Source organism: Haplochromis burtoni, unplaced genomic scaffold (assembly GCF_018398535.1).
Source record: "Haplochromis burtoni strain Fernald_Lab_line unplaced genomic scaffold, NCSU_Asbu1 Contig_31, whole genome shotgun sequence".
NCBI lineage: Eukaryota > Metazoa > Chordata > Actinopteri > Cichliformes > Cichlidae > Haplochromis > Haplochromis burtoni.
This window is the reverse complement of record NW_024582392.1, coordinates 360,545-384,195: the sequence shown is the minus strand read 5'-3', so window position 1 is coordinate 384,195 and position 23,651 is coordinate 360,545. Positions and strand designations below refer to the sequence as shown.

The window sequence follows — 23,651 nt, the reverse complement described above, 5'->3', positions numbered from 1 at the left end:
CTCAGATTTTTATTTACCTGTCTGTCTGCAAGTCCTGCATCGTTTTATGCATTTGGAATAATGTCCTTCAACATAAAATTGTGAAGAATATGTCATTATATAGAATATATAATATAACCAAAAGAAATCGCTATGCACAAAAAACAAGGACAAAAGTTAATATTGGATGCCTGTTATTTAAAATGGTCATGATTCGTTTTTTACCAGCTGGAAGGGAAGCAAGGACGGAGGACTCGAGGTAGATTCAAGCTGCTCTGCAATGGTGTAGACCAGGAGTGTTAAGCTCCAGTCCTCGAGGGCCGGTGTCCTGAAACTTTTCCATGTGTCCCTGCTGCAACACACCTGCATAAATTAGTAGTTCATAGTAGAACCTGACTGTATGCTTAGGTGGGAACCCCTAACCCTACTGAAGTAAATGTAAGGATTTAGAAAACCCTTCAAAAAGTAGTTTTATTGCACCATGTTCATTAAATCATGAGCTGCTGTGACATGAATCAAATGGGCAAAATGCCACCTCAGCATTCAGTCAAATTCTAGAGTTTTGCTAATGACCTGCTAATTTTATTCATGTGTGTTGCAGCAGGGACACATGGAAAAGTTTCAGGACACCGGCCCTTGAGGACTGGAGTTTAACACCAGTGGTGTAGACAGAGAAATGGAATAACCCTAACCTTGAAGGAATGGCATGAGAATAGTGTTGTGGAGATGAAGAGGGTGTCAGACAAGAATGAGTTTAAAGCTAGAAACTGAAGTGTTACGTTAAATGTTGTCAGTCCCTATGCCCCACAGGTTGGATGTCAGAAGTGAAAGACAAACTCTGGAGGAAGTTGGATGAAGTGAGTGTCCAGAGGTAAGAGAGCACACTTCAATGTACAAGTACATGTAGGGAACTGCGGCGGTGTTGGTTAGGTCTGATGTTAAGGATATAAATGGTTTCGTGAAAATCATGGAAATGGCTGTGGTGAAGACACAGAGTGGAGGCAGGGACACACAGATTGACTGAAGGCCTTGTGTATTTCAGCAAGACAATGCTAGACTACATGTAGAGCATACTTTTGTAGTAGAAGACTGCTGAACTGGCCTTCCAACAATAATCAAAAAATACAACAAAGTCGAGCAGGCAGAATCTTGTTCAACAGCCTTGGCTTAAGTGGTTAAAAGGTTTGCAGTGACTGAGTGATGGAGGGGGAGGATGCATTTGTTAGTTATCGTCTCACATGATCCTGTAAGTATGATGCCAGTAAGAAGAAATAGTATAAAGAGGGCCCACATAGCAGAGAACAATGCCAGGAAGCCGCACTCTGTGCTGCGATTTGCCGAGTGTAGAGCAAGGTGGGAGCCCTGGGCCACCCCAGCCTCACTGAGGAAGGAGGCTCTTTAATCTAGAGAAGCACACATCCTCATCATCACAACATTTTAACACTCTTAAAAGCGAGCTTGGCTTCATCTCTGTGGTTATGCATCAGGTGATTTAATGACTGAAGTACTGGGACAAAAGAAAGTTAAGATTGGTCTTGAGGGATGGTGGAGGACAGTGCACGTGATGAGTGAGCCCGGATAAGCCATGGCCTCACAGTTGGGGCTAAACCAAGGTCAGCAATATATGGGGAGAATGCAGGAAGGTTTGTTTTGGCCACGATTCACACTGATTAATGGGATCCGTTCTCTGGACTCAACGTTCCTACTGTCTCTGGGGGCGGTCAGCACTTTGTTGCTTACTGACCCTTCAACTGCTCCCTCTTTCTGTCTTTCTGTGCCCATCCTGTTGACTGGGCCCCCCTTCGGTTTTCTGGTGAAACAAGGAGGAACCAGTCAGCAGATTTGATCTCTGCTGATGAAACAGGAAGGAACCAGTCAGCAGAAACACATCTTTTGGAAACAGTGAGACAAAAAGCAGCCCCTGACCTTCATCACATTATCTAAGAACAGCTCTAATGTCAACACCTATGCTTTATCTGATTATTCTGACCTGCAAAATACTAACAAACTACCTCCAGGGTAACCATTTACTCGCACTGCTTGCAACTCTAATCCAAAACATTTTCACTTGCAGATTTATCACTTTATATCTGCAAACGTTTGACTGTATAGCCCATATGCAACCTAATTTTTCTTAGGATGGTTACTGACTGAGTATTGTAAGATTAACAGGTGTCCAAACACAACCAATCACCTCAGCTGATGGGGCTTTTTCAGTGTTTTTCCCCATTATTTTAAGCTCCAAATAACTGTGCTTCAGCTTTAGTGAGTGAAATACTAGAATTTTATACACTTCTGGTTTCAACTGCCTACATGGTAGCTACCAAAACACCAACAATGAGCCTGAAAAATGGGCTTTATGTATATCTATCTCCCTCTCTCGCTCTGGATAACATCGTGGTAACATTATACGCCTTTGGAGCATCTTGAAGAGGATGTGGGACCTATGGAATCTTCAATATCCAACATCCAAACAATTAGTGGCCCAGCGTTCCAACATTCTGAAAAAAAAGAACTGCTATCACAACTGAAGATTGATGATATATACAACACACATGCTACAGCAAAAGTGAGCCAAGACGTCAAAGTTTGACAGAAGGAGCGTTGAGTGTGACCTGAAAGATCAGGTCACACTTGGTACCTGGACCCTCCGTAGCCAGGTACCAAGACTACCCTCTGAAGGTCTACTAGATGATGTGAATGCAGCGTTACGGACAATCTCTACAGAGACCATCATGGGAACTAAACAGCTGATCTACACCATGGTAGCAGTGGTCACAGAGATGCTTGGCTACAAGATGAACAGCCAGCAGTTCCCTCCATGGAGAAGGAGCCAGGATCACGGTAGCACGGAGGGAAGTCAGCCAATTATCAGAGCTGCAGAAAGATGCGATGAAGAAAGGGTTGCCTAAGAAGTACAGCAAGCTGCCCATACCTAAGGCCTTGGAAACTGCCAAGCAAGGTATCACAGCTCATCTTGTACCCGGAAGGTTGCCGGTTCAATCCCCAGCTCTGTCTGTCTTGGTCGTTGTGTCCTTCACCTACCGCCTACTGGTGATGACCAAAGGGGCCGATGCGATATGGCAGCCTCGCCTCTGTCAGTCTGCCCCAGGCAGCTGTGGCTACAACTGTAGCTTGCCTCCACCAGTGTGTGCATGTGAGAGTGAATGAATAGTGGCATTAAAGGTCTCGAAAAGCGCTATATAAATGCAAACCATTACTATACTGGCCAGCCACTTAAAGAATTAGAGATAAAAGGCAGGAGAATAAAACCAGCTGTACTCACTCCATCTCAAGCACTGATGTTAAGATTTTTACTGGGAGTAAAGAGGGCGGGCAAGATTAGAAGGCCAGCTCAGGTTGAGCAGCTTGGAGACAAAGTTAGGAGCCAAGCTGAAGATAATTTGGACATATGTAGGAGGGATAGTGGATACACTGGTCAAAGGATGTTGACGATGGAGCTGCCAGGCAGGAGGAAAAGAGGAAGCCCACAGAGAAGATTCATGGATGTAGTGAAGGAGGGTATGCAGAGTGTTGGTGTGACTGAAGAGGATGCTAGAGAGGGGGGCAGATGATCTGCTGTGGCAACTCCTAAAAGGAGCCGCTGAAACAGTAGAACCTCAAATCTTTCCCCCCCCCCTCATTTTAACACATTTTTTTACATTTAGAAGTTGAGATGGTGAGCATACAGCTCTCCCCTCACCCACCAACCCCCCCACACACACACACCAACACGCACGCACGCAGAGTTACACAATTACACAAGAATGATGAGTCGAACACTTTCCAGAAATTCTTGGTAAAATATATTTTGGTCCAAAAGCTGATTTGTAAAAATACATGTGCAATCATGGAGTAGATGAGGCATCATACAGAGAGTATCACTGCCCTGTCACTGTTCAGGAATGCTGTTTAATATCCCACTGCTGTAAGGCTGAGCGACTGAAATGTAGTGTTTATATCCAGAATGTTTCACACGGTACTCTGGTCATCACTAAATCTCAAACACCATTACATTACACACATGATACTTCATAATCCTAATGCTACTGTGACTCATATCGGTCATTTCAACACACAAAATACTGCACCAGGAGTCAGAATCATGACGGATGGGCTCATTCTCAGAAGCTGTTTTCATATTTATTTTACAACAACAACAACATCAAAAACACATGATTTTTTTAAAAGGCAGAAATGATCCTTAAATATTTGCACCTTCATAAATCACCTTCAAACTACCGAATATCCTAACAGGCTAAGAGATGTGTGCAGGCCAAATCGTCCCATATGCTTTCTATTTTCTTCTTTCTGGTCGTTTAACTGTGACAACGTTGCTCTACACATTTTAATGATGAGAATAATGGAGGCTTTGGTGGAAATCAGCATTTGATCTGCTCAAACTGCGTTTCATTTACCTGCTCAGCAGCAAAACACTCATTCAAAGTGCAAATCCTGCTTTTATAAAGCTTTGATCCCACACATTTGGCACTGGAAATCAAATGGCGTCCATATATACATAAATAATAATATTCTTCAAGTGCAGAACCTAGTGTACTACTGCCTTTAATACCAATCTTCCTTAAGCTCACAGGGTGTAGGGAATATGTTTTGTTGCCGAGAGAACATCTGCCTACTGGCACCTCTAAACCTCATCAATGACAAAAACTGTCTAAGAAAATGAAGTTGTGGTTTTATCATGTATTTAAAAATCTATTTAAAAAAAGAGATATACATCTTTTGTAGATTTTTTTAAACTAGGTTATTATTTTACTGAGCCATTTAAGATCAGATGGGGTGTATGCAGTCTGTGAGTTGACTGACATGAAAGCATCACTGCAAGTCAAAACTAAACTCTTCTGACTGATTTCTGTCTTTTCATGTGATGAAGTATTTCTCCTGATAGCAGCGCCTCCTTCCACAGAGCACAAGGGTTCGCTGAATTCTCTCGTGAGAAGGATGCAAATCTTATGCTACGGCCTTCACAGTCACCAGATTTGAGCCCAGTTCAATAAACCGAGATTTGGGACAATTTTGAATAGCATTTTTGCTTGAAATAAACCTCATTGACATTTTTTGGGGGGGGGTATCTGTAAGGCAGACTTGATGCGGTGCCTCAAGTCTGCCTCAATCTGAGTCGTTACACTCAGATACTGATGGATCGTTCACACAGAAACCTCTCATCTCCAAATGTATCGTCAATCAGCAGTTATCGTCCAACCCAGAGATGTTAACCACAAGGTTACCTCTGTGGTGCTTTAGAGGTGCATATAAGCAGATTTTTGTTACTTTTGGAAAGAGCTATGAAACCCATTCCCCTCTACTTCCTTTATTCTATTTAAGCCAACATCTCCTATTTATTTCACACATGAAATTAGTGTTCTCATCTAATCCTCTGCAAAAGCAAAAGTTTAATCAATCTAAGTTAAGTTCACAGCTGGAAAACCAAAGTAAAGCAGAGGAAAGAGACATAATATCTGAACTTACACAGATGCAGTTTAACACTTTCAACACTGATCAACAGCAGGTACCCTATTGCTCCAGAGTTAATTCATTAAGTGTTAACATCTACAGAAATACATCTTAAAAATAAATATATGCATCAGAAGTAGTATATTATATTGCTACAACTTAAGTCTTGCCTCAGATCATCAACTCTAAAGAATGACCTGTGTGTGTGCATACTACTTTTAGTCTATAGTAGAAGACTTTTAGCTCTCAATTGGATCGACCTGTGGCAGTGTTACGCAAATATGTTTGAGATGAAATCACGAAACCTTTTGGCGTATTGCTCGGGGTGGACTGTGGAGATTTCAGCACCAGCCTGGAACACAGAGAGAGAGGGGGGAACAAATAAATACATAACATTGTCAGTAAGTAAAGTAACATTTTATTTATATAGCACCTTTCAAGATAAAAATCACAAAATGCTTCACCGAAGCAGAAAATTGACCCTGAACTTAACAGGGAGACACTGCAGTTGGATCAGCAGGGGAGTGGCATGCGAGTATTTGGGATACTTTGTCAAAAGCCTAGCAGCAGCATTCTGAACACCCTGCAGTCGTTTCAGGGAGGCATTATAAGCAAGTAAACAAGGAATTACAATAATCTAAGCGACCAGCTTCATCTGTAAATTTCTCGACCTCCGTACGGGTACAGCAGAGTGTTTCGAGCGGCTGACAGCAGCCCTCCACCTCTCTTGTGCTACTCACCCCGTGTTTGACCGTTTTTGCTGCATGAGCGGCTTTCTTCTTGGTGTCATACTGCGTGAGCACGTCAATCAGGCCCATGAAGTAGACCTCCCTCTGAGGGGCTCCTGAGATTAAAAGGCAGAGAACAATCTGGGTTATTTTACCAGGCTTGTGGTGACAGCGGCAGTCACAGGTCTCATTTAAAAAGCACCAAACCAAAAGCTCCCTGTTCAGATATTAAAATTAGAACCTCTACATCTATATTATTACTTTACAGTCATTTGTAAAAGGCTTTTCTTCTTTTTTTACACTGAATAAAAGAAAATCAACCAAATCTGAAACACCAGGCTCAACTTCCAAAAAAATTTCTTCAGGATCTAAAGTTGTCAGGGTGATATCTCCAGGCTGTTACACAGAACATGCCTCTCCTTTTCACAGCAATAAACAACAATTACAAGGATTAGAATATGACTTTCTTCAAAAATTATTCTCAAACAACAGACAACCTGCCTGGTTGGAGAAAACGGGTAAAAAGGAGACGTTTCATATGCCACCTTCTGACATCTTGATATGACCTTTGGTAGTTTTCTCCAGACAGGAATAAGACGTCCTCTGTGTCATAGCCTTTAAAATGGTGCAGTACTATTTGAACCATGACACATCCCATAATACTCACGCTCAAAGTTCGCCACACAACAAATCACAGAATACAAAAACAAGTTAAGGTGCAAGTTGTTTATTTTAATCCCTAAATATTACACGACCGTCTCCTGCTCAAAAATGCTGGGAGAAATAAACCAGCTTGAGTGCTAAACCCACCCCCATGTACTTTGGAGCCTGGAGCTCATAAACTATTTATAGCACGAAAGCGTAATTTTGCATGGCAGAGACAATCGGCTGATTGTGAGGCACTGATTGATTCATCACACAATGACTCAAAACATGTAGAAACAAACGGTTGGTGTTGGTTTAAAAAATAAAATGAAGACAGAAAACAGTCACTGGTACTGGTTTGATCAATGCAGTCAGCTAACTTTCAGGTTTAAGCATCCCCTCCCCACCAGTATTCACCTGGGCAGCTCCTAACTGCATACACGTCCACGTAGGGGTCGAACTCCCCGGGCCCCAGAGGCTTGACGGAGGACATGTAACCAGCGATTCCCTCCGGAGAGTTGCCATAAGAGCCCACCGTAGGACCCGGTGCAAGGCCGTTTTCTGCCTCCGGATCTTCCTCTTTGACCTCTTCCTCACACTCCTCCTCCTCCCGTTCAGCTCGGCCGATGTCGTGGATGCCGAGCAGCAGGCTGTAGTCCATGATCTTCAGCCTCACTAGAAACTGAGCGAGGAGAGGACAGTGTTTTCTAAAAGGCTTTTATAACCAAGCTTAAAAAGAATACCTACTTCGATTTTCAAACTCTTAAAACACGACAGATCTGCAATTTCCTCATAAAACTGAAACTTCTCCTCCTTCACTAGTAATTTAAGTAAATACATTTAATATTTCCTAAACAGCAACAGAGGAGCAACCTCAGCGGGCTGATACTGCCACTGTGTGGCAGAGGAGAGAAACAACAACAACAACAAAACCGCTCACCCACCTCGACATCTCTGTTTAGCTTCTCCATGAACTTTTCCTTCTCCTCCTCAGTCACATAAACCTTCTGCATGTTGTTCCTGAAGTCCATGTCTTTGAAGGTAGGGAGCTCTTTGACCTTCGGGGTAAATTAATAAATTATACATCTCAGGAGGACTCTTGGCTTTGAGATAAGACAGAAAACATCATAATGATATGAAAAGAGGACAAAGGAAGAGGTTTCTTTTACCCTTTCTTTGTCGCTTGCTTCCCGATCCACCAGAGAGCCCTACAAAGAGAAACTGCTTTTAATATTACCACTGATACATCAAACAGAAAGAGTGAGAGACCATCTTAAAGAGCAAAACACTAAATTAAACAGATAATCATTTTGTTTTTCTAATAAAATCATGAATAAATTTGGACCATTTCCAAAATCTCAACTTGTGGAAACTAGCACGACTTCCTCATTAATTTGTGAATCACTGATGAGAAGCAGTGATTAAAAAAAAAAGGTCAGACTGCCATGCAGTTCCTCTTCACCTTGAGGTCGTACTTCCTGTGCACCACCAGTCTGTGGCTGAACATGTTCCTCATGACCATCAGGTAGGTCTCCTCGCTGTCCACGGTGACGCGGTACATACCCAGGAACTGTGGCAGCAGCGTGTTCCCGTGACACTTCACTATGTGCTGCAAAGAGGAAATGACTGTGAATTTGCATGACAGGTGGAAAAGGAGGATTAATGTCAACGGCAGAAACAACTTCACAAACACAACGAACAAAAACTGAAGTTAAAGCTTCAAACATTCAAACTCTCTTTTGAAGCAAGAGCGATTAATAACTCTAGTTTCATGTCTGTGCTGGAGAAATTGAGATCAATGTCTCAATTTCAATTCAACTGAAAATTTAAATTGAGGGTCTTTGCAATGCTTCATATCGTCTCTCGTGGAGAAATGAGATTCATCATAAACTTTAAAGCCCTGACACATCATTATGTGTTGTACACTTGGGTCATGCTTGGTCTGCTCCTGTTTCTTACTGATCCATCCTTTGTTGTACCTACGCTGATTTGCATGCAAACATTATTTGCTTCTCTGGTAAACTTCCAACTATTTTCCGGAATAGCGTCTTGGTTTGGCTGCCAAAATGTCTCAGGATAAAGTAAACCTACTCTCTGACCCCCCCAGCTGCAATGCAAGCACAACGTGTTTGCAGACTGCCACTGAAGAACAAACCTGGAAGACTACACCAGGAGTGAGACTGATAAGAAACAGCCTCCTAGTAGTATCAATCTAAAACTCCTATGTTGCTTTGTTCTAGAATTATTTCATTTACAAACTTGGGTGTCCATGTTGCTGAAAACACACAAAAAAAATTGATGAAGTCTAAACTCTGCTTTTTACTCTACTCTCCTGGACTGCAGCTGCATAGCAGCCGTGCAGTGATTGGAGAAGGCGTTCATCCAACAGCTGGACAAAATCCTGATTCAGCCGAAGAAGCAGCTGAATGATAAAGGACCGCCACAGCAGCGGCAGGGCTAGGGACCCCGTCGCTAAGGAAACACAAAAGGTGAAGTGATTGCGCTGGTAAGTAGCAACTGAATTTTTAAAACATGAGATGGAAACACATAAAAAACAAGCAAAAATATACTTGGGCAGTCATTAATAAGCCTGGCTGGCTCGCAAGCATGCATGGGAAACGCTGAAACTCGAAATACTTCTTGTTTTCATCTGGTACTCCATCACCAACAAACTAAAGTTAGACAGACCTTTGCACTAAGACCGGTTGAACAACTTATTTCAGCAGCTGTGCATAACGGCAGCTTTCCTAAGAACAATATACCAAATGTGGTTTACAAAGTGTTTACTTAGGCATCGAGTTTCATTCACACATCAGTAGGTAGAGGACACGCCCACTGTAGTAAGATGACAGTGCCCTGAATTAACAATTGCTTTGACTTGAGAATGGGCCAAAAATCTAGCATCGATAACTCAAAAGATTATCAACAAACCCAAATGTTAACTTCACAAGTGATGGAGGCCAATTACTGAGTGTATCAGGGTCAGACTTTTAGCTGTGCTCAGCACTCGCTATAGCAGTCAGTTAAAATAGATGCTTCCCTGAGACTGGCCTCATTCAGTGTCCCATCAGACCAATAGATGCTCACGGTGTTAAAAAGACATCTCTCTTCGTGTCCTAACACCATTTTCTGACCACGAGGCTGTCAGAGGATCTGCAGCTTGCATACACGTGGATGCTTTTCTGTTCAGCTCAGCGATCTGCATGACTTTTATACATAAGTCGATAAATGTTGTGTCAAATTCAAGTTCAAATTGAAGCCTTGACTACATGGAGCCTTCATATTTTACACTCACTTGATTCACTGTGGCACACAAGCATTTCAAAATTATGGCTAAGTCAGTAAACCGCTCCCATCTGTGTTAAGAAAAACTTGTAATGTGTACAAATGAAAACAGTTTGGAGGCACACCAAGAAAACATGCACCATAAGCAGTGGGATATAAAACATCTCAATGTGGTGGTGCCTCACCCAACCAGCCCCACCCCTGGAGTGTATCTAGAGAACATTCTTAGATAACTGCATGAACAGGCGGGTGTACATGCGTTCCTAATAAAGTGCTCATTGAGTCTACAGTGTGGGAGGTTAAAGTTTTGAAGGTGTTGTTAAAATTACTACACACAGAGAAGCTGTGCTGTTAAGATTTACATGCAAAGTGATCACAGGCATCACCTTTGCTTTCTCCATCACCAACCGAAGCCAGTGACACATGTTCAGCCAACTGTTCATTATCACAACATTATCTAGCAACAAAGCTGGTGAAATGACGTGATGATCAGATGCGCACGCTTAAACTATCTTTTTCCCACGCTGTAAATAAACCAATACATGAAACCCCAAACCAAAATGCAAATACCTACCCAACAAACAAATATCATGAGTTTCCAGATTACTTCAAATAAAATGTTAATCTGCATTTCCAAGACTATCTGGTCAACAGATTGACTATAAACAGGCGCCAGGAAACATGTGGAAGCAAGACAGTTGCCCATTCTCTGGATGCACATCACTGTTGTGCTGACGCTCTTTTTGACAGTTTGTTTTGCACTCTCTCTTTTGTTACTACTGGCTGACAAAGACACAGGACTACACTACTATGTGTGCGAGCAAATATAATGTAATTTTATTGCAATGCATTTAAAAATGTTGCTATAAAAATCCTTCTATTTTGGATCGTTTAGCCAATGAAGCCCATCGCATTTGTTGTAGAGCGAGAGACGAGGTACACTCTAGACCAGCGGTCCCCAACCCCCGGGCCTCGGACCGGTACCGGGCCGCGAGAGTTGAGGCTCAGGTGTGAAATGTATAGTTTTCAGGGTTTTTATCGGTTTTCAGCGTTATTTTGTTATCGTTTTTATCGTTTACTCGGTTTTATTGGACTTTTCACATGTGTTATGAATAAATTTTCTTTTTTCGGTACCGGTACTAGTTTTATTTTGTTGTTTTTATCCGCGACACCTTAAAGGCCGGTCCATGCACAGAGACCTGCCATCTTCAGAAGTTTTCTGATGACTCTGCGGTGGTTGGATGCATCAGCAGGGATGATGAGACAGAGTACCGGGCTGTGGTCGACTCCTTTGTCACGTGGTGTGAGCAGAATCATCTGCAGCTCAACGTGGCAAAGACCAAGGAACTGATCGTGGACTTCAGGAAGACCAGGAAACACTTGACCCCTGTTTCAATCCAGGGGGTCAGTGTTGACATCGTGGAGGACTATAAATACCTTGGAGTTCACATTGACAATAAACTGGACTGGGCTAAAAACACCACAGCACTTTACAGGAAGGGCCAGAGTCGTCTCTATTTTTTGAGGCGACTGAGGTCCTTCAACATCTCCCAGAAAATGCTGAGGATTTTCTATGAGTCTGTTGTGGCCAGTGCGATCCTCTATGCTGTTGCATGCTGGGGGAGCAGGCTGAGGGTCGCAGATGCCAACAGACTTAATAAACTGATCCGTAAGGCCAGCAATGTTGCGGGGATGGAGCTTGACACCCTCAAGGTGGTGTCGGAGAGGCGGATGCTGTCCAAGATAAAGACTATGTTGGATAACACCTCCCACCCACTCCATGACATGCTGGTCAGTCACAGGAGCTCGTTCAGTGAGAGACTGAGATTACCGAAAAGCACCACTGAACGACACAGGAAATCATTCCTGCCTGTGGCCATCTCCCTGTACAACGCATCCACTTAACACACTGTTTGCTGCTACAGCTACACATGTTTCTTTTTCAACTATTTATTTATGAGTGAAGTATGTATGTGTATATATGTATATATTGTACTATTCTTAGTTAGTGTATTGTCTGTCTTGTCTTAATGTTGGTTTGAAAATGGAGCACTGTAACAAAAAATAATTTCCCCCAGGGATTAATAAAGTATTCTGATTCTGATTCTGATTCTGAAAATATTGTCGGGCATAAACCGGTCCATGGCGCATAAAAAGGTTGGGGACCGCTGCTCTAGACAGCTCACCAGTCTATCACAGCATCAACAGACCAGATCCTCAAGACAAAATCCCTACACCTGCCAAAAAACCTCACCCAAAATATTGTCAAAATTCATTTGAGTAATGCTGAAGTAAAGTCCGGTCCAAGCGAACAAATGTTCTGCAGGCTAAAAATGTAGCACAGAAGTTAAATATCCTCCAGAAAACTCACAATAAACAAACTGATCTACAAAACAAACTAAAATGCAGAACGCACAAACAATGAGTTCATTCAGTGCTGAATGAAGTAAACGTCCTGAAACAGAGCTGCCATTTTCCTCATCTCCCTCGCACTTTTATGTAGGCTGCACAACCACAGGCTACACATTCCACCGAGAGCCCAAAGCAGCCAAAGGTTTGCTCAGTGGACTGTTTAGCCTGAAGTGAGATCTAGTTTTGAATCATCTACATGACTCAGCTGCACCAGGCCGAACGGCAAATGGCAAATAAAACCTGACGTAAACAAACAAAACAGGAAAGAAAGCATGTCACCGCTCTGATCTCCCCTTCAAATGTACTCTGATATTTACATGAACACAGATGTGGCGATATGAACATTTGAATATCTTTAATAAACCAACAATATAGCGTGTTTGTTCAGCCCTGTGCGCAAAGGTGTCCTGTGACTGTAACAGAAAAACAAACAAACAAAAAACCAACCTTGGCTAACCTTGATGATGAGAAATGCTTTGGTCTGCAGAAGGATATCGTCTTCCAGTTGGGCTTTCCGCCCACAGGAAGGTTAACGGCCTGGCTGAGTGTCTGAGAAACACCTTAAACCAAATCCAGGATCTCCATCAAGGATGATTCAAGACAATAAGAAATTATTTTCTTACTCACAGCACCAGCCTGCTGCCAAATCTATAAATAGTTGTTTTCATAATCTGCACGAAATGCTTACTTCCAGACCTCCAGGACAAATGCTTTTGTTTTTTTCAGCTGCAAAGGTCCAAATGAAGGAGACAGAAAATACGTGAAGTAGGACACGCGCAGCAGCAGACACACAGCTCAGGAAAGCAGACAGGAGGTGAGATGGACAGACAGACTCAGGGCTGACTGAATGAGCAGCAGGCAGAAAGGACTCAAGATGCTCATGGGGAGGTTTATTTATAGTCGCACTGCAGGATGAAAAAGAAACAACTGGGACAGTCTCCAACTTGCATGTCACCCTTTTATTAATGTCACTCTTCCTGCAGCTTCTCAGCAGATTACTGTTGAAGGAAACGTGATCTTTCAGTAAAGATGTGAGGTTAAAAGTCTCTTGATGTGCCCCTCACGCTATGACACTAGAAAAAGGTTGAAGCCTGACCCTAAACTGGATAATTGAAAGAAAATGGATGGATGGGAAAAAAGATAATATGAAGCAAGTCAGCCTTCTAATCGGTCTAACTTTGTATTGACATGAATTTGCATAAACGTAACTAAAATTAGTGTTTGCTCAGCTGTCTTCTTATTATTAAAATCCAATACCTGTTCTATCAACGTTCAGAAAGGGCTTCTTCCTGTTTCTTCCTTTCACAATAAAAGGCCCTGACATCTACACTGTCTGTTTGACTCACAAACTAAGTGCTCAGCCAGACTGAAAAACAGGAAGTTAGTGTAGAGCTATACAAGCATATTAATAAATACGGGAAGCCAGACAGAAAAGAGGAACTTGTACCATATAAGGAGTTGTTGAAACTGTGTGACATGTAAAGTACCAAAATAAAACATATATATGAGACACATTTTATGATTCTAATGTTAGAGATCCTGCAACTGGCGTTGGGCTGTGCAGGGCTCTCTCTTCCGGAAGATGATTGAATAAAGAATTATAAATGTTTTGACCACTGAGTCGGGTTTTCTCTGTTCTATCATGGGGATCAAAGAATCGGGTTTTAATAACACACATATATATATAATTTTTTGTTTGTTTGTTTTTGCTAAGAATGTGTGTCACCAGTTAAATATTAACTGACATTTACAATATCAAATAAACTCTGTTCCTCAGAAAAGAATGTTTATGAATTCAATTTTGTGATCCACAAACAGGATGGGTTTGAAAAAAGATTAAAAAAACAAACAAACAAAAAAAACCCGAATCTTAAGCATTAGTTGCATAAAATAACTATATTCTCCACAGCCTGAATGAAAAAAAGCACAAACACTGTCAGCTTAAAAACTCTCAGCTTTCACACAGAGATATCATTCGGCTCTCTCACTATCATGTCATAATCTTGTTTAACTCACCATTTTAATGTTCTTATTTTTTAAATGAGAACAAGGCTTATTTAACAGCGCTGTGTTTTCAAAACTAGCTTGATCACAAAAACCAGCCCTCATAGGAGAGTCTGGACTTCTCTGAAGTAAAGGAGATGCAAAATTAACAGGCAAATGGCTGCGTGGGGATAGTACTGGCTGCTGCACGATGAGGAAGACGCAAACAAGAACAACTGAATTCATATCCTCATTTTTTTCAGAGTCAAATCAAAGGTTTATATACTTTTAAATACTTACTAGAGTATTTAAAAGTAGAATGGGAGCGAGAGCATTCAGTTTTCGGGCCCCTCTTCTGTGGAACCAGCTTCCAGGTTGGATTCGGGAGACAGACACTATCTCTACTTTTAAGATTAGGCTTCAAACTTTCCTTTTTGCTAAAGCATATAGTTAGGGCTGGACCAGGTGACCCTGAATCCCCCCTTAGTTAGGCTGCCAGGGGATTCCCATAATGCATTGAGTTTTTCCTTTTCAGTCACCTTTCTCACTCACTATGTATTAACAGACCTCTCTGCATTGAATCATATCTGTTATTAACCTCTGTCTCTCTTCCACAGCATGTCTTTATCCTGTCTTCCTTCTCTCACCCCAACCGGTCGCAGCAGATGGCCCCGCCCCTCCCTGAGCCTGGTTCTGTCGGAGGTTTCTTCCTGTTAAAAGGGAGTTTTTCCTTCCCACTGTCGCCAAAGTGCTTGCTCATAGGGGGTCATATGATTGTTGGGTTTTTCTCTGTATCTATTATTGTACGATCTACTGTACAATATTAAACGCCTTGAGGCGACTGTTGTGATTTGGAGCTATATAAATAAAATTGAATTGAATTGAATTCAGGTATTTACACTTTCTAACAACCACGCTTGTTTCCGAGAGGCACATGTCGGCCGTAGCTCAGTCTAATGAGAATATGATTTAGAGGCTAATCGGCCGTCTCCTGTCATGGCAGATCAAACCATACAACTAGAGTCACTTATTGATCAGTGACTCTCCCTAGTAACGCTACTTTTCTGCAACAAATTACTCTAACCATGCAACATCATATTAGTCACTGACTTGAGTGTGTGGATAGTGTTATCTCTGATACACCACAGGTATACATTGACTAATCTGCTCATCAGCATTTATAGGGCTGTACGTCACTGACCTTCAGAGTGTATTTTTATTGAAACCATTTAACCAAAACCATAAAACTTGCAACAGACATTGCCATTGTTGTCTTGTTGATATTAGCTGTAGTCAATAGGAATGTAGGACTTCAGGCAAAACCACTTTGATTTCCACTGAACTCTTCACCAACTCTTCAAAGATCGCATCTCATCTCAAATACCTGAAATAGCTGCGCACAGTTGTCACAGACCTGTGTTGTGTTAACTTTACCTGGCTGGACCTCATTTTCATTTTTGTTTTGAAGGAACTCTACACAGGCTTTCTGACAGACACCTGCAGTCATCTTTGGCTCTGCATGTGTTGGTACAGGAGGATCTAATCTCACAGCACCACACAGGCTTTTGTCTGTTTGTACGCGTGTGTGTCTTAAGAAAGACAAAAATAGTCCCATAAACCACTTGGGTTTTGGTTTTTGGAATTTCGTTTATTGTTAAACTTAGAAACTAACTGCTAGTAAATCTGTTTCTCATTGTTACCTAGATGGTATGTTAACACCTGTAACTAATCACTCGATCGTAGTTGAAGGAATTTACACCCTTTTAACTTCCAGTGCAAGTATTTATCTAAATATGATCTGAAGAGGCATTTGGAACGGAAATGGCTAACTGCGTCAGACTTGACTTCAGTTAATGACACTGGGGCGATCGAGGCTCAAGAGTTAGGAGTTCGCCTTGTAATCGGAAGGTTGCTGGTTCGAGCCCCGGCTTGGACAGTCTCGGTCGTTGTGTCCTTGGGCAAGACACTTCACCCGTTGCCTAATGGTGTGTGGCCCGGTGGCGCCAGTGTCCGGCAACCTCGCCTCTGTCAGTGCGCCCCAGGGTGGCTGTGGCTACATCATTGTGCCATCACCAGTGTGTGAATGGGTGGATGACTGAAGTGTAAAGCGCTTTGGGGTCCTTAGGGACTAGTAAAGCACTATGCAAATACAGGCCATTTACCATTTACTGGTTCCACACAACAAGGCAGAGACCTTTTAAAAGTAACCATCAAACAACAAACAAACAAGCCACATGCCACAAACAAATGTGGCGTGTAAACTTATTAACAATAAATAAACTTATCCTGCATATACAATTTTTGTCACCCAAAAAAGAATGTCACCCAAAATCACCAAGACTCAGGTTTACAAATAAAAATATATAGGCTTAGTTTACCAGACATGCCATAAGCCTAGCCCTAGAATAAAAGCAACTGCAATGTTCAAACCTTTCTTTTAGTGTTAGTCTTAGGTTTAATCCAAGTCTGGGAAACTAGCTGGGAGGGTTTAAATACAGTTTTGTTAATAACAGGAAAAGCCAAAGCCTTCTGTAAGGTGAGCCAACACAGACTCTTAAGCCTCAACTATATGCAGACCAGTGCTTCCATGAAATTTAATCTCAAGCCAGGAAAACAAGGTAAATAATCTTTAAAAAAAAAGTTTTAAATGTCATAAAATACTATAAATAATTACACTTGGAAGAGAAAGTACTAAGAAAATAAACCCATGGGATTTAAAAATGACGTGTGCTGATCAGAGTTGTAATTAAAGGTTTGGGCAGGCCAGAAAAGCTTTCTACACGTCTAAATGGCCTGCAGACATCACTAGTTTGGCTGACCTGACACACACACACACACACACACACACACACACACACACACACACACACAACAGTCCATGCTATAAGCATACCTGGTGATACTCTGACAGGATGTTGTGCATGTCTGCCACATCCTCGCTGGAGATCTGCTTAACCACCAGCGTCCGGTCGTAAGAGTTAAGGAGCAGGCCTTCTCCCTGATCATCAACGCTGAAAGGTGGGCTGCGAGTCAGTGACACCTGGAAACGTCACACAGGTTAGCACAGGCACTCATCTTTAGTAAAGTACTAAAGGCAAGAAGTAATTTCAGTCATTTTTTATGAAAACAAGCTATGATCATCCCTTATGGTGCATTCGCCCCAAACATGCAGTACCACCAATGAAAGCTCCGCCTCTCAAATGGCTTCAGTACAGCCATCCTCCGTTTCTGATTGTCGGTGGTGCCAGGAGATTTACAACTAATACTTGCTGTCTTTGTGTAGCCCAAAGCAAATTCAGGTCAATTCTCTTCGCTGCGCAGACTGTTTGTACTCGAGCCAGGCAAAAACTTCATATTTGTTTTGAATGCGCCATTCAACAGTATCATCAGTGATCACCAGCCAACGACTCAACTTTACACACCTGATAGTCCAGATCCTCAATACCAAACCGTTCCCTTAGATTTCGAAAGACCTGAGGGCAGTATTCTTTGAACTTGAAATGTCCTGGGAGGTTTTCCCTGTGAGAGGAAGCAGTTAGGAAACTTAACTCATTCCAAGACAAACATGACTTATTTCTCACTAAATTTCAGCTCCAAAACATTTGTCCAGCTCTACAGTCCAACACAAACATCCAGTCTTATCACTGATTTATACCCCGATGGGTTTTTTGTAGTTTCTCAAAAGCTTCAAGGGGTCAGCAAGTTACATTTTCACTTGACTAGTTATAAATTTCAATCTGTTCCTTGTGAAAATGTGCTCATTTCTGAGTCTTACTTGTTGAAGAGGTGGTTGTTGACTTTGATCTTAGTGTTGGCTTTGAAGTCATCGGGCAGCAGCATGACGGGAACAGGCACCTGGTTGAGATCATTAATCTGCAGAAAAAAAAGAGGCAATCATTAAACAGAATTCAGTGTCTGAAATAAACCCACAACTGACAAATATCATTTTGTTTTTACAAGCAATGAAAGACAACTGATCTTAATGTTACAATGGGCTTCACAGAAAGATTAAAAATGCATTAACCATTCAAATGAAAATGATTAAAAATACTTGAAAATGACAAGAAACAAGCCAAATGAAGAGAAAACAAGTCAGGCAATAAGAAGAGATTTTTAGAAGAGATTTAGAAAACAAACATTTGTAACTCTCAAGCTGTAAGACAGCACTGTGGGGACTTGTCAGTTTTCTGATGTTGCACAACTAAAGCGGCTCATTAATCATTTTAAGAGAATCCAAAATGAGGCCATCAAATGTCTTTCATGTAAGAAGAGAAAAAGCACCAGATTGCTGATATCTTGGATTAAAGCAGCATCAAATGTTTCGTTTAAAATTACTTCATTACTTTTCAAAAATTGCTTTCAATCTGACACTTTTTAAAAATTATTATTTGTAGTTAAGAATGAGCTACTTTTATAAATGAAGTATAGAGTGGAGCAATCCTCTTGTTACTCAAAACCACAGGCAAACTCTGGGGCACAAAGTCTGCATGGATCTCAGCTAATTTGCTCTGTGACCACAGCAAACACCTTCTTCATGACTTTATGGGCTCATTCACTAGTTTCAGGTCCTACTGAATAAAACATGGAGTGCGGTTTATAAATTAACGCGTCCACCAATAGCTCCAAGAAGAAAATGCTCAGCAGGCCATCACGTTCATTGAACAGTAGGACAAGAATAAAAAGAATAATAAGACATTTGAGCTGTAACGTGTTTCCAATATTTTAGTTGAAATTTAAAGGCTGTTATTGTTCAGATGTGGTCATTATTTGACAGCTGTGTCAGAGTTTCTGCATGATTCAGCACGTTTAACCTTCAAGTGAAGTTTTTTAGAACGTAACAATGCTTTCTACCAGGAATCTGTTCATTTACACAGTTCTATTTTTTTTTGTTTGTTTCTTTACAGGAACTGACCCATCAGTGTGGCAATACTGAAGGAAACCTGTGAGGTCATGTGCACCCCACCCACAAAGATGCACCTTTTGTATTTGTAAGCATTTTGAGATATGCACAAAAGATTTACAGACTGAGCTACATGCAGACTTTAAGTGAGGATCTTCACCCTATACAAGTCATCATACAGCGATGCTGGGATAGCGTGGAAGGAGAGACAGTGATCTCAGAGAGAGATTACTTTATTTTAGTAGTCAGCTGCTCAAACTTCCAGTTTTCATCTCATCAGTTCCCTATCCTTTATTTCTAGCGCCCCACCCAAACACAACGGACTAGAACCACCCTGATCTCCCCTGTTTGACACATTTAAAGGGGGAATTCAAACCGATCTTGAAATATGAACATTTTAATTTTAGGCCCTCCTCCGAAGGGTGGCTGGCCTCTCCCTTAGAGATAGGGTGAGAAGTTCGGCCATCCGGGAGGGGCTCAGAGTAGAGCAGCTGCTGCTCCACATCGAAAGGAGCCAGCTGAGGTGGTTCGGGCATCTGGCAAGGATGCCCCCTGGGCGCCTCCTGGGCGAGGTGTTCCAGGCATGTCCCACCGGGAGGAGGCCCCGGGGCAGACCCAGGACACGCTGGAGAGATTATATCTCTCGGCTGGCCTGGGAACGCCTTGGTATTCCCCCGGACAAGCTGGAGGAGGTGGCTGGGGAGAGGGAGGTCTGGACCTCTTTGCTTAGGCTGCTACCCCCGCGACCCGACCTCGGATAAGCGGATGAAGATGGATGGATGGATGGCTGTCAAAACACAGATGCTTTCTGTGGTCTTATAGCCCGTATGTGCCAAGTTTGAATGTTCTTGTATTAATGTATACTTGTCTTTTATGGTTGTTTATCCCATTCATTCATCTGTTATGTAGAAATTGTGACAGGTGTTGTGACCCCTTCAAATAATATATACATCTGAAAGTTCATGAATATTAAACTACACCGGGAATTCTTTAGCCAGGATTTTATGTGAATGATTTTCACTCGTGAGAAACTTCAGCAGGACAGAATCACATTTACCTGCTTTGTAAATAAACTGTACGACTATAAAGACCTTTCAGCCCTGTGTGCCGCAAAACAAGTTCCCACCGTTTGTGCAGCTCTGTAAACATCCGTGTTTTTCTCCAGGTGAACGTGTACTGTCACTCAACCAGACGGATTTCGATCTAACACCCTCACCTGTCCGGGGATGTTACCTGTACTCTGGCTAGCTTTCATGCTAACACTGAGTTAGCACCAACATTAGCATTTACTGATACGTTAGCTAACACCGACTCACCGAGTGATTAACGCCCCACATGAAGACGCTCAGCACGGGGTCGCTAGCCCGGAACACCTTCACCTTCTGCTGCACGAAGTGCTTCTTCTTCGTCTTCGTTTTGGGCGCCAGGATCACCATAGGACTGGAGGTAGCCCCCGTGTTACCGAGGGCAGCCATAGCCGCAGACCGTCTCCCCCTTGTGCCCTGCTCCGACTGGCGCTGGTGCGGGCGGTGACGCCTCTTCCTGACGGCTGCCGTCACCCGGAGCTCTCAAGCTAAAGCGGCTAACCTTCCTCGCGCTGTTCTGTCCAGGCTCGCAACAACTAAAGGTCACCAGACCCGCTCAGCTGGTGTCAGACTGACGCTGTTTCCTCAGAGCACCGCTTAACGTTTAAACCGAGGAGATGAATCATTACTAACTTCACCCAAGCGTGACTTCACAGCTCCATGTAATCACTGACAGACAGTCCACCACCGCCCCCTCGAGCCCACCTGTGTTATTATAGACCACGTGGTCAGTGTACGATTCATTTCTCCGTCAGTTGGATACGGTTTCTTAAAAACTGGATCATATCAAATGTTAATTCATCTCTGTCATAGATCTGAAAATGAGAGTAAATATTATCTTAATACTGATATATAGTAATGTGCAAAAGTCTTGAAACAGCCTTCATTTCTTTATATTTTGCTTCTAGGCAGCCAAACTTTAGAATAAAGTTTTTTCAAGTGGTTTTGAGCAACAGTTCTCCAGTTTTTCAGTCATTTTCAGAAATCTGAAAAAAAAATAAGACATCCCCACTTTTTCTCTCCTAGTGGCTCTAATCCTCTTCTGTGCTAAAGAGCAATTATCCAAAAACTTGGCATATTTCAGCTAGGTGTGCAGTGTTTCCTTAAAAAAATTAAGGAAAATTGAGAAAAATGTATAGGTGGAGAACAAAAGAATAAGTTGAAGATGTAATAATAATAATTATGACAAATAACAAAAAATATTGTGTGTGTGTGTGTGTGTGAATATGAATATGGCACAATAAAGATGAGTATTATAATATAATACAGCTGTTTTAATGCAATAAAGTAGTGTTGCTATTTTTAATGTCTTTAGCTATTTAATAAAAAATAGAGTAAAATAAAAATGACTTTGTAATTACAGTTAACAGACATAAAAAATAAAACAAGCACAGTAAATATATGATGGCTTTTAATTGGTTGATAAGGGTGTAAATGTGCAAATTGTAGTAGACAGAGTTGTGGGTGATTGCCATAAAAACACACAGAATAACATACATGATTTTTCTTCTTCCCCAGGTTCTGCTGCATAAAGCAGATTCCTCAAAACCAGCTGAAATTCTATTTATTCCACCATTGTGGTGCCAGTGCTGATGCAGAATCAGTTCTTGTGTTGATATCTTCGGAGAACTGGCCCACATTTTGACAGGTTTGAGAACGAATCATTATGTATTGTGGCTGAAAGAAGTTAGTGTAATTTATCACTTGTTTTATAAATGTTGTTTGGACATTTCAAGGGGGTTTATCCAAGCGTAATACAATTTTCAGCTCTTAATTTCTGTGGAAATTTAGAAATGGACAGACTCCATGGATTGTTTCTGATTATCATTAGAGAATTTCTTTCAGTAGCCTGTCCCATTTGAACCTACTGATGTCATTTGTTCAACTGGTTTTGTGATACCTTGCTAACACTGGCATTTTTCAGCATAAATATGTGCTCTTTTTGCCAAACTATGTGGATCCCAATCTGACTGAGCATCTGTAGAATGCTCTGATAAAACAGATCTGATACACTGATTCTCCAGCCGCACAGCCAACAGAACCTAAAGGTTTTACCCCCAGCATCCCATCCTCAGAGGTCCTGTGTCCAAGCCCTGAGGGACTGGAGATGTTTTGAAAGCATAAGATGGAACCAATAAGTATTAGGCAGGCATTTGTTACTGTTGTGACGGATCTGTGTATAATGGGGGCCATAGGGGCCCAACAAGAAATTGTATTTATATCATTTGACTTTGGGACTGCTATGTAAAGATATGTAACTCACTTAAATAAATGCAAAACGTTGCCTTTATACCACTATACAGTAATCTTTATAGTTTCCTTTTTTCATATTTAGATGCATAACCTCTAGGGGGCAGCAAAACCTCAAAATTCTGTGAGGTTACTTTGTGTGGAGGTCACTAAGAGATCTCACAGAAACAGCTGCCTTGCTTTAGCTTGTCTTTAAAGGGACACTGCAGCCGATTGATATTGTACTTCTACAAAGCCTCTGGACCTGTTGGACCAAATCTGTGCAGAACAGTCTCTTGAAATGTCCTGATAGGATCCCAGACTGCTGGATCCCATTTTGCACTAAACAGCAGAGGTGAAAGATCCATATCTTTCAAACTCTGAGCTAGAATATGCAACACAAATGTGTTTTTAAAAAAGCTAAAAACCTGACATAATCCTGTTTGCGTTACGAAAATTCACAAATGAAGTGCTTTGCAAGGTGCTTAAGACCAAGCAAGGTATCTGTTATAAAAACACATGAAAATAATTAACAGTTTCCAACAACTTCAACAAAAATTTATCATTTTATCTCATTTAAAACCAGAGAATTGAGTTGACTTTTGATTCAAATATAGAAATAGGACACACATGTGATTTCTGCAAAGGGTCATGTTTGCGTCTTCATTTTCTCCAAGACCTTCAATTCATATTATGCATTTATAAAGAGATATGAGATATTCTATGCTGTTACCTTGGAAACAGGCATGTATCTGGTCCCTGAGCGGAGAAGCAGAAGAAAATTATCCTTTATGTGCCTACTAATGGCTTAAAGGCAGCATGACTCTAATGTGCTCTAATGTGTAATTTCTGTTTCGCTGCTGGCAGCTGGTTAGTGTGACTGCAGAGGGGATTCTCAGAAAATGGATATAAGCACAAAGCCTTAAATCCAAG

General features: G+C 41.7%; 1 protein-coding gene across 1 annotated transcript; it reads right to left on the bottom strand.

The window, feature by feature from the left end:
• Nucleotides 1–3,767: 3,767 nt before the first annotated feature.
• Nucleotides 3,768–21,186, bottom strand: pip4k2ca (phosphatidylinositol-5-phosphate 4-kinase, type II, gamma a). The gene is made up of 10 exons (XM_005918738.2): nt 20,721–21,186; nt 18,280–18,377; nt 17,927–18,023; nt 17,398–17,544; nt 8,287–8,433; nt 7,994–8,032; nt 7,769–7,882; nt 7,242–7,506; nt 6,192–6,295; nt 3,768–5,803 (listed from the first exon to the last, which is right to left on the bottom strand). Exons 1-10 carry the CDS (start codon nt 20,877–20,879, stop codon nt 5,723–5,725), a joined length of 1,251 nt encoding a protein of 416 aa, XP_005918800.1. The 5' UTR covers nt 20,880–21,186; the 3' UTR covers nt 3,768–5,722.
• Between the last annotated feature and the right edge of the window lie 2,465 nt (nt 21,187–23,651).